The 16,767-nt window shown below is 37.6% G+C and overlaps 1 protein-coding gene across 3 annotated transcripts in view; it reads right to left on the bottom strand.

Moving 5' to 3' along the window:
- pclo.L (piccolo presynaptic cytomatrix protein L homeolog) overlaps positions 1-16,767 on the bottom strand; it is a 149,716-nt gene that overhangs the window by 57,484 nt on the left and 75,465 nt on the right. For all 3 annotated transcript variants that reach the window (XM_041586554.1, XM_041586553.1, XM_041586552.1), the window contains exons 5-6: positions 8,172-13,011; positions 5,825-7,818 (exon numbers count right to left, since the gene is read on the bottom strand). In XM_041586554.1, coding sequence (XP_041442488.1) covers positions 5,825-7,818; positions 8,172-13,011 — 6,834 coding nt within the window. The remainder of the gene's footprint in view (positions 1-5,824; positions 7,819-8,171; positions 13,012-16,767) is intronic.

Raw genomic sequence — 16,767 nt, forward strand, 5'->3', positions numbered from 1 at the left:
ATTATGGATCAGCCTTATTATTTGGGAACCCGGTCAGGGGGATTATTGGCTGCACCTGGGTGAGTTGAACTGCAGGATTATACAGAAATACAAGATTAAAATTATACTATTAATTTGCTCTAATGGGGGCACCAGAGATAATAGAGCATGGGCAGGTGGACGTGATGGGCCAGCCTCAATCATCGCCTACACTTGTAGGCTCTGCAGTGGTGGAGGTGCGGGAAGGAGACTGCCATGAGCAGACGTGTCAGCAACACGGTGTGGGAGGCAATGGCCAGGCTATGGCGAGTAGCGAGCACCACATAGGAAGATGCAGGCGGCACACACCAGCACTGGTAGGCAATGCCCCGCGGCTGTGGGAGGTAGAGTAGAGCACCTCAAGCGCAAAGTGGCCTCTGGTGTGATGTTCCCATTGACTCCCGTCAAAGGCACAGAGGGAGAACAGCTTCCAACGCTCGCCTTTCCTCAGCTCTCTAACACGCCCGCACCTCCACCACTGCAGAGCCTACGAGTGTAGGCGAGGATTGAAGCGGGCCCATCAACTCCACCTGCCCTTGCTCTATTATCTCTGGTGCACCCAATAGAGCAAATTAATAGCATCAATTTAATCTTGTATTGTGAAAAGCCAGGAGATTAGCACCTTCTACATCCGCGAGAAGCTTTTGGAGACCCTACGAGCAGTGCGACCCCTATAAAGATCTGGTAAAGGAGGAGCTGAACATGCTGACAGTACATGAGAGATAGCCAAGGAGGAGAAATCCAGCGCCGCACAATGGATGGTCGCCATGTCGCCTTTTCTGAACAGGAGAAGAAGTTGAGTTTCGTTAAGTTATTTCTTAATAAAGGCTTTGCAATTTTAAAGTTTTTTTTGTGTTGGTGTTTATTTTTTATGTATACTAACGAATTTTGAATTTTTTTTTTTGATGTTACTGTTCCTTTAAGAACTGGAGTCCAAAACTACACTGCATACTCCAGATGAGGCCTCACCAGGGACCTATAAAGAGGCATAATTATGTTTTCATCCCTTGAGTTAATGCCCTTTTTATGCAAGACAGAACTTTATTTGCTTTAGTAGCCACAGAATGACAAATACCTCTAGATCCTTCTCATTTAAGGAAACTCCCAACACACTGCCATTTAGTGTATAACTTGCATTTATATTATATTTGCCAAAGTGCATAACCTTGCATTTATCAACATTGAACCTCATTTTCCAGTTTGCTGCCCAGTTTTCCGACTTAGACAGATCACTCTGCAAAGTGGCAGCATCCTGCATGGAACCTATAGTTCTGCACAATTTAGTATCATCTGCAAAAATAGAAACAGTACTTTCAATGCCCACCTCCAGGTCATTAATAAACAAGTTGAAAAGCAAGGGGCCTAGTACAGAGCCCTGTAGTACTCCACTAACAACACTGGTCCAATTAGAAAATGTTCCATTTACCACTACTCTTTGTAGTCTATCTTTTAGCCAGTTCTCTATCCAGGTACAAATACTATGTTCCAGGCCAACATTCCTTAATTTAACCAGTAACCTTTTGTGTGGCACTGTATCAAATGCTTTAGCAAAGTCTAAGTAAATCACATCCACTGCCATCCCAGAATCGAAGTCCCTACTTACCTTCTCATAAAAATAAATTAAATTAGTCTGGCAAGATCTATTATGCATGCTTTTTCCTGAATGCTAATAAATTGCACTTCCCGGATTGTCATTCCGTTTTTTGCAAATTCGCATTGAGTATTAGGGGGTTATGTAATAAAAGGCATTAAGTTTGCGCAGGGTCAGTAACCCATCACAACCAATCAGCAGGTAGCATTTACTGGTCACCTGTTTAAATGCAAACATCTTATTGGTTGCTATGGGTTACTGCTCCTAGGAAAACTTAGTGCCTTTTATTACATATGGGGATAAAAGTTACAGGACTGTTAGCATATTTTGTTTTAACCATACTGCCGATCAGGTTATATGCTTTTCTGCAAAAAGAGAATTGGGGGGTAGTCAAAAAGACTAACCGAAATCAAGTTGAAGGTTTTTTTGGTCTAATAGGTTCGTTTTCAAATGAATAGTAGTGATGGGCGAATTTATTCGCCAGGCGCAAATTCGTGGCGAATTTGCGCGATTCACGGCAGGCGAATAAACTCGCGAAATGCCAGCGAAAATTCGCCGAAAAAATTCGCCGGCGTCAATTTTTTTTCGAAAAAACGGACGCCGGCATCAAAAACGAGATGCCGGCGCAGTTTCGCGAATTTTTCGCCATTTTGCGAATTTCGCGAATTTTTCGGCGAAACGGCGCAAATTCGCCCATCACTAATGAATAGGTCCATATTCAGAATTTTTAAAGAGACCGTACATGATAAATTTAGATATTCAAATTTTCAAATTTGAATCTAATTTGGACTATTCCCTAGTACACAAAAAACAGCTTGAATTCTTTTTTTTTTATTAGAAAATTCACCTCGACCTTTGATAAATCTGCCCCTAATTGATCGAGTTATCAGCAAAAAAAACTCAAATAGCTCAAATTGTTTGAGATTTCTAGTGCAAACCACCAAAAATCATGAAGGTTAAAACATTGTCAAATGGTTCATGGGACCTCTGCCTTTGACTTCTACATGACCTCAACAGGTGGAGTATTTTCAGATTGAAGTTTTTTGCAGCTTCTGGGCATAATAAATCTTGAATAATTTTAGTTTTTTTTATTCTGAAAAAGTTGAGTTTTTACTGAAACTACCCTCGAAAACTTAATTTGGGAAAAACACAACTTGACAATTGTTAAATAACCCACTTAAAGTCACCATAGAGTTCCATGACCTGTATATAATAACTCAGGCTATGTACATGGTGATCTATAATATAATTACATATTACATTGTGGGTATATTATTTCTTATATAAAGATTATGTTGTCTTTTTGCCAGTATTACTGTCACCTTCTATTGCATATCAATTTGCACAGGATGTGATAGACTTCACAAGTAATACAAGATAAGATTTAGCTATTTGATCAGCAGCTCCACAGTCTGGTGTTTTAGCAGTTATATTTTTGCTAGGGTCCAATTCACCCTACCATCTAGGCAGCAGTTTGAATGAGAGGCTGAAGTATGAATATTAAAGCAGCTGAATACAAAACTAAGCCATAAAACTAACAATAACAATAAAATTGTAGCTTGGCAGAGCAATAGATTTTTTGGCTGCCAGGATCAGTAACCTTTATTTTCCAGCTGGAAAGAGTCAAAAAAAGATGGCAGATAATTTTAAAACAATAAAAATAATGAAGATATATGGAAACATTGCCAAGAATATGACATTTTATACCATTTTAAAAATTAAGTTAAAGGTGAACTAACCCTTTTACAAAGTACAAATATCTGATAACATTTTCTTGAAAGAATGACTTTTGTTTGTGTGTTTTTACAGGTATTCTTATCATAGATAGTTTCTATCTAATCAATATCAGTAAGAGCTACAGTGCTTTGGGGGGTTTTGAGCAATAATTTTAAGCCATTCATCATTTTGGCAATTTTATTTTGTACTGGAAATTAACACACGAGGAAATATAATAAAAGGAAAAAATTGCATAAATACGTTTAACTTTTGAAGTACACCTGACACATTTAGGTGTGCTAAATATATATAATAAATATAATAAAACAAACCATTGCCTCAATACTCAATGATTCTGCCTTCATCAAGGAACCAATAAAAAAAAATTCAGAGAGAATCTGAAAGGAATCTAAAACAGACTCCTTCTCAGCTTACTAACCTAAGAGAAATTAGTTTTGTGTACAATATATTTTTCTGTAAGACATTTTATAAATAAACTGATGCAAACTATAACATTTGCAATTTTGTTTCCATTGCTGGATTGGTTGCTAAATTCCTTATGTGTTTGCAAAATATGTATTAAATATGCACAACAGAAAGATAAAATACATCCAACACCCTTTGTTTGCACAAAATAACTGATGTTGTACACATAATTTTTACTCTGACAATATACATTATCTCAAAAGTTTAAAATATCTCATCATATTAATAAATTAATATTTCTTTAATGATATTCTTTGATACTGGTACAAATATTACTAAGTTCAATTTACCACCACTCTTTGTAGTCTATCTTTTAGCCAGTTCTCTATCCAAATACAAATACTATGTTCCAGGCCAACATTACTTAATTTATGCAGTAGCCTTCTGTGTGGCACTGTATCAAATGCTTTAGCAAAGTCTAAGTAAATCAAATCTACTGCCATCCTAGAATCGAGGTCCCTGCTCACTTTCTCATAAAAAGAAATTAAGTTAGTCTTGCAAGATCTATTATGCATAAAACCATGCTGGCACAAACTTATAGCATTATGATTTCTATGAAGTCCAATATCTTATTCTTTATTAACCATTCAAAAAGATTTTCTACCACTGACATCAGACTAACTGGCCTATAGTTTTGAGGCTGAGAATGGGATCCCTATTTGAATAGCGACACCACATTAACAATTTGCCCCGCACCATGCCAGACCTCAATGTTTGGCAATCACAGAGCTAAGCTCGCTAAGTACTCTGGGGTGAATACCATCTGGCCCGGACCTTTGATTATCTTAACATGTTCTAGTCTCTTTTGAATTGTGAACCATGCATCATTAGTTGTATTACTAGAATTAAGAAGGAAACCTTCATAAACTGGTTCCTCATTTGTGTAGACAGACGAAAAATATGAGTTCAGAATCTCAGCTTTTTTTTTGTTCTCATCAACCAGCTAACCCCCTTCTGATATTAAGGGTCCCCTTCCTGCTTCATTTTTTTTTAACATTAACATATTTAAAAAAAGTATTTTGGATTATTTTTACTGCTTTCTGACATATCTTTTTCCATATGGATTTTAGCTTGCATGATAGCTCTTTTGCATGATTTATTGGCCTCCTTGTACCTTATAAATAATTTGGCACCACGGATCAATCCTTTTCCGGCTTCATCTTTTTTCAAATTTCCCGGGGCAGACGAATGCACAGTAGAATGAAATAGCCGACTTTTTAGTTAAGATTCTACTTTTCGCTCTACTAGGCATGCATAGCCGCGAGAAGAAGCCGGAAGAGGATCGTTACGTGGTGCTTGCTGGAAGAACCCCAGTCCGGTGCAGTTTTCTGCTTATAGGAGCACCAGCCCAGGGTTTCAGGTAAGTATATACAATGGGGGGTATAACTTGGGGGCTCCTAACATTTGGCACCCCCAAGTGGAAGAAGACTTTCCTTCTCCTTTAATGTTGCAGAGATGCCCTTATACGGTCAAAGTTTGCACATCTGAAATTGTATTTACTCCCATATAGAATTTCCTCTGCAACAGATTCTGTCCTCTGCAACAGAATCTCAAATCTCACTATTTCCTAAATGCTCACCCACACAAATGCTAGAGATGAGTTCAGTATTAATAGTTATTACAAGGTCCAAAAGAGAGTTACTCCTAGTAGGTTCTTGAACGATCTGGAATAAAAAGTTGTCATTCAGCATATTTACAATACTATTTGCTTTTTCTGTCTTGGCAACCCCATTACCCCAGTCAATGTCTAGATAATTGGAAGTCACCCATAGTAATAACTATGTAGCTGGACTTCATATTCGTCACTTATACGAGGTGGTTTATAACATACACCAATGATAATTTTCTTTGTAACCTTTTGCCCACCCCCTTGCCTAGTTTAAACACTCCTTCAACCTCTGAGCTATTCTTTCCCCTAGCACAGTGGACCCCCTTCCATTGAGAATGACGGTATATGTTGTACCCCAAGGAATTTGTGGATATATTTTTACATACAGTAAAAAACATCCTTACCACATATCCATCTGCATACTGGAATTGTGTCCTTGCAATGTCTTCTGCAGTTGGACTTAGAGGTTTTGGATCTGACATGGAGCGCTGCATAACTTTAGCTGATTTTGGACTTGGTGATGGAACCTGGACAACTTCAATTAGCTGCTTATGAGAGATATCATCCACTAGTGTATTCTCATAAGAAACAAAAGCTGATTCTAAGACTTTACCAGGCGACACAGGGGAAACAGGTGAATAAAGAACCTTGGGAGATTTGGGAGGGGAAGGTGCAACCTGAAGTGATGAGTCTGCACGAAGATGTGAAGAGTATCCAATTTCTAAAGGTGTTGGACGCCTTTTATCTTTATGAGATATATCACTTAGATACTGTGGACTTTGTACATCTGAAACTGTTTCTGTCTGACATCCTAAACTTTCTCCTTTATAGTTTTTCTCTGGAGCTGAAATATGCTTAATTATTTCAACTTTTGCATCAACATTTGCTCTGGCAGAAGGAGTTCTTATTGTTCCCAGTGGTTCAGTTTGTACTGACGTTTCCGCAACAGTTTGAATAGCTATGCTGGATACTTTTGAAAAATGCCTAACTTTGTCCACATCTGTATTAGCCTCACTATATTTTCCTGTACGTGACCTTCTTCGAGATCTTGTAGTAATTTCCCATTCTTCTTGATCCTCATCATCAGTTTGAACACTTGTATCCACACCTTTTCTTGATCTCCTTCTCCTCCCTGTATATTCTTTTTCAGCTGCATCCTCATCATCAGTTTGTACTCCACTATCAACTATTAATTTATATGACCGAGGCTCTTCTTGCCCATTTACATCTATATCCTCATACATGCCACTCAGTCTGGGCATTGAAGTTCTTTTTTTTAGTTGTCGTTCCTCATTGTTATCAATATCTTTGAGAGAAATTTCTGAGACAGAATTTAGAACACCAGGTTTAGAGATATATTGGGTAACCCCATCTGACTGGATTGCATACCATGTTTCACTTGGTGGAATTCCAATGCCTGTTACTGCTGTTGCTGCAGACTGTTCACTAGTCCAGAACTGTCCATCTTCAGCTGTAGAATATTGTGCCTCCATTATAACCTGGTCAGAGGTTGTTTGAGGAGTCACTGTTTCAGTAAGGTCATAATTATATTGATACATCTGTTGTAATTTTTGCTCCTCCAACTGTTGATGCAGTTGATGTTGAAGCTGCTGAATTTGCTCGAGATGTAGCTGTTGGTGAGCCATAGTTTCCTGCCTCATCATAAACTGAGCTTGCCTCTCTTCCTCTTGTTGAAAGAGAAGGTGCTGTTTCATTGATTGCAATTCTTCCAGTTTCTTTTGGACCATGAAAGTTTCCTGCTCTCTAAACCTCTGAATCTCCTGACGTTCCCATTCCAGCTCTTCTGCTAATCTTTGCTGTTTGAGCTTCTCAAGTTCTAGAAGTTCACGTTGCAAATGGAGTTGCTGTTGATTTCCATCTTCAGGTTGAATTAAGAATGCTGAATCATCTTCAATTCTTTCGCTATAGGATTCTGAATCCGTTGTCAAAATAGAAACTAGGTCAGCTGCTGTGGTTGCTGCAAAATCCTCAGGAAATGTCTGTAAACTAGCTTCCACAACAGTCATTGCATCACTTACATCTGATGCAGTAGTATCTAGCATACTATATGATCTTGGCAGTGGTTGAGTCTGATTTAGGGTTGTTATTGAAGTTACAGTGTCACTAGTAACAAAACTTGATAAATCTCTTACAGTTGTACTGAAAATTGAACCAGGTTGAGTAGTGATCGCAAAGGTAGAAGGAATAGGGGTTGCAACAGATGAATACACAACACCATTTGATGATCTTAAAACACTTCCTGTACCAAATGGTGATACTACAGAATTAGTCATTCTAGCTTGTGAATACTGGGGTGCACTTATTCCAATCCCAGAAATTACTTGGCGTGTCTCTGGATAAACACCTGTTGTCTTGGTTTGGTAATCCAAAGCCTCACCTGAAAGCATAGGGTAAAATTATAGTCCATTTCCCACAAATACTGATTCTTGGTGATTTGGTGAGCCATCCAATCTTGATGAAATAAATGGATAATGCATGCAAATCTCCAGGATAATGATTTACTTTGACAAAATGCAAAATCATATTGGAACATGCAAGCACATGCATGAACCTATGAATAAAACATATACACAAAAGGGTAAAATAAAATAAACAAGTACACCAAAATACTGTGCAACAATGTCCCCAAAAATCACGACAGGAAATAAAAAACGAAAAGTCATCCTGAAATGAGATGAGGAACACCAAAATCACATTTCAAAGAAAGATCTGCTGGCACATCATACTGACCTGTAGTAATTTTTCCAGATGTAAGGTCTACAGCAACTTCAGTTAGTCCAATAGGATAATCAAAACTATTTTTGCTTTTATACAAGAAAACTCCTGCTTCAGCCAAGTTAGTATCAGACATTGAAGATTTCATACCTCCCCCTGCTCTAACAGATGAATAGCCTGAGCGATCATATTGATAATGGTCATCTCTGTAACCAAATCGATCTTCAGGTAAACATGTTGAAGGCTGATCTGAAATGCAGCTCTTTCCAAAAGGTAGTCTGTACACAACATCACAACATACTGCTCTTCTGCCAGCAGTTAAATCAACAGGCTTATCTTCTACAGTTTCAGTAACAATTGCTGATGTTATTTCATCCATAGTTACCATTGTTCTGTGTGTTTTAGTGGTACTTAGATCCACAACACCACTGTCTACTGATTCTTGAGAAGTAGATATATCATTGCTTCCATTGGTTATACCACCAGGAGAAAAAGAAATGGACTTTGATGTTGCATATGTCACTGAATGTGCTGGTGTACCACCAAGTGATAGGTTAATTGGCACCTCTTCTTCTGTGGGGAACATAAAGCTTCTATCTTCAATATCCTTAGATGTTGTAAGTTTTAAAGGGGCTTTCATAGAATTTCCTAAATCAACCAGACTTTCTAAACTTGTTGTATAACTCACTGTTGTTGAACATGTCACAACAGTGACTGATTCTGTTACTAGTGAGACTGAGGAAATTATGGGTGATGCAGTGCTAAGATTTACTATAGCAGGCTGTATTGCGCTAATTTGTCGACTCGAAATTCCACAGGAAGAATGACGTTTTACATCAACTGGAGTTGCAGACAAGTCCATGCAGATATCTGTTCCCAACTCTGAACATGTGTAATCAATCTTGCTCAAAGTTCGGAGATCTACTATGTTAATAGGTTCTGCTATTTTTGCCGTTTCTTTTATCTGGATGTTGCTTAGAGCACTCCTTTCTTTAGGAAAGGCACTTAAAATGTTACTTGCTTCAGAATCTGACATTGTTGTCTTAGGTATAGAGAAAACAGTTTTTGTAGCTTCTGCTGCTCTCAAGTGTGTTAACAACATAGTATGAGATTCTAAAGATGGATATCCTTTTTCAAATACATTTAGAGGGCTTGCAGTGAAAACAGTATCTACTGTTTGTGGAATGCCTTCTTTTTGTGGAGATTGAAGAGGCCAACATGTAGTTGTCTGAGCTGTGGCACTATCTGTTGGAGTTCCTGGCTCAGATGGTAATGTGATTACAACATAAGTCTCTAGTGATGGTTTAGTTAGCCTTGGTGATGATCTAAAAGAATGAGGTGACAAGGGAGAAGTAGGTGATTGTGGTCTGAATTCTGTAGAAGTGGTCAAATTCAAAGTCATTTTGGAGGAGATAGATTGTGCTTTTGTTTTTTGTTGTGTTTCGGTTAATTTTCGGAGGTTTACTGGATGGTCAGAAATATGTGTTTTTGCCATTATCTGAGTCTTTGAGATATCCATTGGCTTGTGACTAAAGACCAATCCTGATGGAATTACAGATGGTTTGGGAGGAACAGGTGGAGCATGAGGTTTAATTGGAAGGGTTGAACTATGTATTACAAATTCTCCACTAGGCCTTATTTCAGTAGTTTTAGTTGTTAATGGCAATTGTGGTGCAGACTTTTTCTTAGAATATATATCTGGTTTAGGTGGAGTGGGTGGAGGTGGTGGTGGAGGGGGTGCTGGTTTAGTCAAAGGGGCAGGTGAATCCAGAGAGGTGCTTTTAAAGAATGATTTCACTTTAGTGGTAACAGTTGGAATTGAAGATATTACAGAGGTCGCTTTGGGCGAAGAAGTAATAGTATCTGCTGATGTGATCATAGATTGCGGAGTTGTTATAGGAGATTTTTCAGTTGAGGAAATAAAGCCACAACTGCTTAAAGGGTAAGAATGACTTGCTGAGCTACTAAGTTCATTTCCCTTAATGTTGGCATGAGTCTTTACAAAGTCTGTGGTTTCCTCAGTGCTTTGAAACATTCCTGTTTTATTTAGGTCACTGCGTACATTTTCAAGTTCTGTGCTATGAGTATTGTCTGGCACTGAAATGACAACATGATCCATGGCTTTTTCAGTGATAAGACAAGGTCTTTCTATCGGCACAATAACAGAATTAGAATCTATGTGGCTAGTATTAGAATACATTATAGCAGATGTAGCAGAGGAAACGGAAGATTCATTTTGATATGTGTTTAAAATGTCTCTCTGCATTGCATCAACTACAAAGCTAGAATCTGAGTATATACCATGATTAGAATCCTGTTTTGTACAAGATTGTTGGTCACCATTTTTAAACACCAATGTTGTGATTTTGTCTACAACAATATCTGAATTGACTTCACATGTATCTTTGACAAACATCTCAATACTTTCAGAAACATGAGGCTCTGATGCTTTTTGTTCACAGATAAAAACAGAGAAATCATCATCATCTCTCTCTTCTACTGTAAAATGCTGAGTAATTTTAACATCTGGAATAGAAATTGTGTTATTTTGTATAGAGGACGATTGTGAGGAAGGTATAGAAGAAATGTATTTTGTTTTACATATATCCTCAGAACTAAGAGGTGCAGAACCAGATTTCAATCTAAATTCAGGTTTAGATTGAGTTGGGCTTGATCCTGGAGTTAGCTGCATATTTTGACAATTAATGTACTCAAAAAACCCAGCATTGTCAGCTGGGGGTTGTCTTTCTTCTGCATTATCCAAATTTACTATCTCGTGGCTTTCTGGAACAATGTAGGAACTAGAAACAATATCTTCTTGAGGCAAAACTGAATGAAAAGATTCTGCTGTAAAGCACTCATTATTTAAATTGGTAATTTTGGGAATGGAATCTATTCCAATATCCTCTTTAGAGTGAGACTGCAACTGTAATCTGTGTTCAAAAACATTTTCTTGACCAGCTTTTGCAGAGGCATCTAACCTTTCATTATAATTTTCTTCTACCAAAGATTCATAAATATAATCTTCAATTAACATCCCTCCATATAAAGGTTCTTTCTCAAAGGCATCATCTTTTTCCTTGTCATTCTGATACAGCTTTGCTTTGCATATTATCTCTTCATATGCTTCTTCAGCAGTTTTTAGACTCTCATGACAGTTTCTATCTTCTGGCATATCAAATGTAGAAACATCTGTAGGTGAAAACAAGGAAACAGAGGTGGGTAATTTGTATCCTTTTTGAACCTCTATTATTTTCTCAGGGCTTATTTCAAAGCCCTCTGGTTCTGATTCAATACTGGGAGAATATTCAGAACATGAGGATCTGTGAAGTTCTTCCATTTCAGCTGCTTGGCGTAACTCTTCTGTTGGAGAGGCATCTTCAATTGGTGACAGATTACTTGGAGGTGTCTTAGGTCTTTCCCTTCTTCGCTGGGCTCTTAATTCATCTTTGTCTTTTTTTGATTTTTTGCTAGAACATTTTCTTTGTTGTTGCTCTAACTCTCTTTGTTTCTCTTGCTCTTTTAAAAGTTCCTCTTCTTCTCTTAACTCTTCCTCTTCTGAAGAGTCTTCTATAGTGGGCAAAACTGGTCCATGGGATCGATGTCTAGCTTTTCGCTGCTGTTTGCTTTCTCCTGACATCTTTTTGTGGCTGGGGCTGCTATCACTATCTTCATCTAGTGAGGACACTGATGTAGGGGATGTCCCTGGTGTAAAGCTAGAAGCATGGAGGCTAGAAGATCTTTCTTCCCTTGAACGATCCTCTGGAGAATCAGTTAAACTCTCCATTTCTAATTCTGGCTCATCATCATAATATAGTCTTGAAGAGAGTTTATTTGATTCTGCAGAGTATGTATTCGATATTGTGCTATTTAATTCTATGGTTTTAAACCTCCTGAGTCCCCCTCCTCCACTTACTGCAAGTTCTTCACTTTCTTGACTTTTGGTTTCCCTATGTTTTTGCTCGGGACTTTCATCATAGGTTTCTTCATCCTCTTCATCATCATCATGCCATGAATGACGCCTAATTCCATCATCATCGTAGCTTGTGCTACTTTTTTTGGTTAATTTCTTACATTTTGCATTTGTTGGTTTTACTTTAGCATCCTTTTTTTGACTCTCGTTTACACTAATTTCCTTTAATTTTGTTTTTATAAATTCCTCATCTTCAGATCCAGATGCATCCTCATCAGCACTCATTTCAATGATTTGTTTACGGATAAAATCTTCATCATCCCCAGATCCTTGGCTGTCTTCTTGTTTGTATTCATCACTGCTTGATGACTCATTGCTAGCTCTTCGTCTTCTGCGTGGAACTGGTGAATTTTCACTTTCACTGCTATCATCTAATGAATCATGCCGTCTATGTGTAATTACACTATCTTTAGGACTTTTCTGTGAAGATATTCCACCTTTACAATTTCCTTCCATTATCTCTTCATCTTCTTCTTCTTGGATATCTTCAAGATCCTCTTCTTCTGAGCTATAGGATTCTGGTGTTATTGGTAAAATTTTTGTTTTAGCTCTGTCCTGTGTTTGCCCAGGATAAATTCCATAAAAATCATTGTTTTTTCTTAAGTTTTCATTTCTAAGCACATTTGTTTGAGCCTCTAGTATTGAAAGAACTGTACTTTCCAACTTGGCTAAATCAGATGGGCTTGAAGGACTATTTTCATGTGAAAGAGATTCTTTCTTTAAAGGTTCCTTAGGTAGCTCTTTTTCATTGCTTGGTATAAGACTTGGGAATTCTCCAAGTGAGCTTGATATGCCATCAGATGAATATCCTGTGTCACTTAGACCTTGTGGACTTTTTTGTTGTTGACAGCTTGATATATCCAATTTGTCATCTTCCTTATCCTGTAAGAGATAAAGGCAATCTTTAATGTTACAAATGCACTCTTTTGAGAAACACAATCAGCCAATGGGGAAAAAAATGTAAAAAGTATATAAAATAATAATACACACAATGCTCTTTTGCAATGTATAGTTAAAATAATTGTTTATCACATTTTAGTGATCAAATGTAGTTTACTTTTATATGAATATTTTAAACATTCAGAGTTTTATTTATTTTTTCACCTATGGTATCTTTTCATGCTTCTACAGTTATTTTAATGTTAATCTATTTATTATTCTTATTATTCATGTTACATTGTTGCTACAATGTATACTGTACATGTAATCAGACATACCTGATATAATTAAATGTTAATTCTGCCACAAGTCGTAAAGTCTATTGATCAGATACCAATACTATACTAGTATACTTATACTAAGAGTTTGAAAGCATTATACAAATCAATGAACACTCAGTATCAGTAAATATACTTTTACACAAAAATACTAAATCACTAAACATTAGTGAAAATAAATTTTAACAGTACGATATGATACAGATTATTATACTTCACAAAAAAAAATTATGGCTGACAGCACACTAAATCAAGGAACACCAACAAAAAATATTATTGAAGTGCTCATGACATGGAGGTAAGTTGGAAACACCCACTTTTGAATCACAGGTATTGGCATCTATTTTTTTCTCAGTATATGTGTAACTGGCAGTGGAGGAGGCCAGTACCAATACCTTTCCCCAATCAACATATCTTTTGCATAAACACAAGAAAGTATCCAATGATCTTTAATTAATCAGACCCAGGGAGTTTACCATTAGAATACAATCTAAAGCACCCTGTAGCAAATGGTAGTACAGGTATGGGATCCATTATCTGGAAACAATTCATCCAGAAAGTTCCAAATTACGGTAAGGCCATCTCCCATAGACTCCATTATAATTAAAGAATCCAAATTTTTAAGAATGATTTTCTTTTTCTCTGTAATAATAAAACAGTACCTTGTACTTGATCCCAACTAAGATATAATTAATCCCTACTGGAAGCAAAACCAGTCTATTGGGTGTATTTTGTGTTTACATGATTTTCTAGTAGACTTAAGTCATGAAGATCCAAATTACAGAAAGATCCCTTATCCCGAAAAACCCAGGTCCTAAGCATTCTGGATAACATGTCCCATACCTGTATTAGAAAAGCTTATAGACAGAAACCCAATGATGTCACAAACAGAACAGAAAATCCATTACACTGGCCTAAATAAACAAAGAATATGTATCAAAAGATTATAGTTACAATAATAAAACAGTTGTAAAGAGTGATGGGTGAATTTTTTTGCCATGGTTCGTAACGGGAAAAATGCCCATAGGCTAAAATGTACTATGCACTAAAAAATTCACCAAATAAAAAAGTTGCCAGAGGGTTGTTATACGCAAAAAAACAAAACCTTCTGACTTGAACTTGAACTTTATTTGCCAAATTGGGACAGGTTTGTCCACACTATTTGTGAAGTGTTATAGTAAATAGCATTGATCACACTAGTCTCTTTTGGTTAGGCATATGTGGAATAGAAAGGCTCAAAAGTTTTAGTCCAATCACAGATGTAGTTCAGCCATGAATTGTGACTTACAATTTTTTGGGTAGTTTCCCCAACAAATTTCAAAGAGTGCAGTCGAATCCCCATTTTATGTTTTTTTGGGACCAGAAAAAAATTGTGTAAAATACAGGAAATCTTGGTAATTCCTAGAATGGCTGGTTTACAAACGCCTGATCCAACATCTCACTCACAACTCCCTTCTTGACTCCCTGCAATCTGGCTTCCGCCCAACACACTCAACTGAAACTGCACTCACCAAAGTAACCAATGATCTTCAACTGGCAAAGTCTAAAGGTCACTATTCCATACTCATCCTTCTAGATCTCTCTGCAGCCTTTGACACAGTTGACCACACACTCCTCTTAGACATTCTATACTCAGCTAGCATTCGTGACACTGCTCTTATATGGTTTACATCTTATCTGTCTGACTGTTCTTTTAAAGTTGCCTGCTCTAACTCTACTTCTACTACGGTTCCTCTCTCTGGGGCAAATTAACTAAAGGGCGAAGTGACTAACACTGGTGAAAATTCAACAGCGTGATGTTATTTCGGTACTTCGCCGATTTACTAACCGGTGCTGGCGTAATTACACTAGCGAAGGAGATAGACTGTAGTGCAATTTTGCACTCTAACACAAGGTGTATTTTCGCACTGGCGAAAGAGTGTTACTACGCAAATTCAATAAGTCTTAGTTTTTACTGAACGTTACCTCTATCGCCAGACTTGCCTTCGCCACCTCAGACCAGGCAAAGTGCAATAGAGTAGATAAGACTTCCTCAAAATTTAGTTGAAAAATTTTCTAAGTCCCAAAAAATGCTGGCGTCTTTCTTTTTACAGGGTGATAGGCTGAAAAAGATTGTCATTTTTTTTGGGTACCCTCCTTCACCCCTACATTTCCTTTCATATGGCACATAAAATATACTGTGGGCTCATGTGTAGGGCAATATAACAACTCTATTTTCTTTTATTAAGGTTCCCTGGGCTTGTGTAGTGTACTGTATTTGCTGCAACATATAGGTCCATTGAAATTTAACTTCCCGCCGTATTCAAATTATCCAACGCTAGCGCAACTTCGCTATGCCTGCCATAGTAAATCTAGCGCAAGTTTGCAAGCATTCGGCTCCAGTGACGAAACTTCCCAACTTAGTGAATTAGCGTTGTCTGTGTGAAGTTACACCTGGCGAAGTGTGGAGAAGGCAGCAAAGCCGTCAATGCCGAATTTTTGCCTGTTAGTGAATTTCCCCCTCTGTCGGAGTTCCTCAAGGCTCTGTTCTAGGCCCTCTGCTGTTTTTCGCTCTATACAACTTCGCTAGGAAAACCTTTTCAGTCATTTGGATTTCAGTATCACCTTTATGCTGATGACACCCAACTCTATGGGGCACATTTACTAAGCTCGAGTGAAGGATTCGAATGAAAAAAACTTTAAATTTTGAAGTATTTTTTTGGGTACTTCGACCATCGAATAGGCTACTACGACCTTCGATTCGACCGATTCGAGACCATTCGATAGTCAAAGTACTGTCTCTTTAAAAAATACTTCGACTACATACTTCGGTAGTTTATACCTACCGAGGTACAATGTTAGCCTACGGGGACCTTCCCCAGCACTTTTCTAACCTTTTTTTTATCGTAGAAAAATCCTTCAATCCGAACGATTTTTACTTTGATCGATTGATCAAAGGATTTGCGATAAATCCTTTGAATTCAATTTCGAAGGATTTAAATTCGAGGGTCGAATTCGAGGGTTTATTAAACCTCGATATTCGACCCTTGATAAATGTGCCCCTACTTGTCTACTCCTGATTTTTCTAATTCTGTCCTTTCCCAAGTTACAGACTGTTTCTCTGATTTCACAGGGCCACCTGAAACTAAACCCTTCAAAAATAGAACTCATTATATTTCCTCCAAGATCTTCCCCTGTCCCTCAGATATCACTCACAGTAAACAACAACACCTTTCATTCCACCACACAGGCACGCTGCAAAGGAGTTATACTAGACTTGCATCTGTCTTTTTCACCACTCATTCAAACACTTGCAAAATCTTGTCGTATTCAACTGCGCATCATTGCCCGAATACGACCATATCTCAGTTCAGAATCAACTAAAACACTGATTCAGTCTCTTATCTCCCGCCTAGGTATTCCAACAAGTCACCTTACACAA

This window comes from Xenopus laevis, chromosome 3L (genome assembly GCF_017654675.1).
Source record: "Xenopus laevis strain J_2021 chromosome 3L, Xenopus_laevis_v10.1, whole genome shotgun sequence".
NCBI classification, from domain to species: Eukaryota; Metazoa; Chordata; class Amphibia; order Anura; family Pipidae; genus Xenopus; species Xenopus laevis.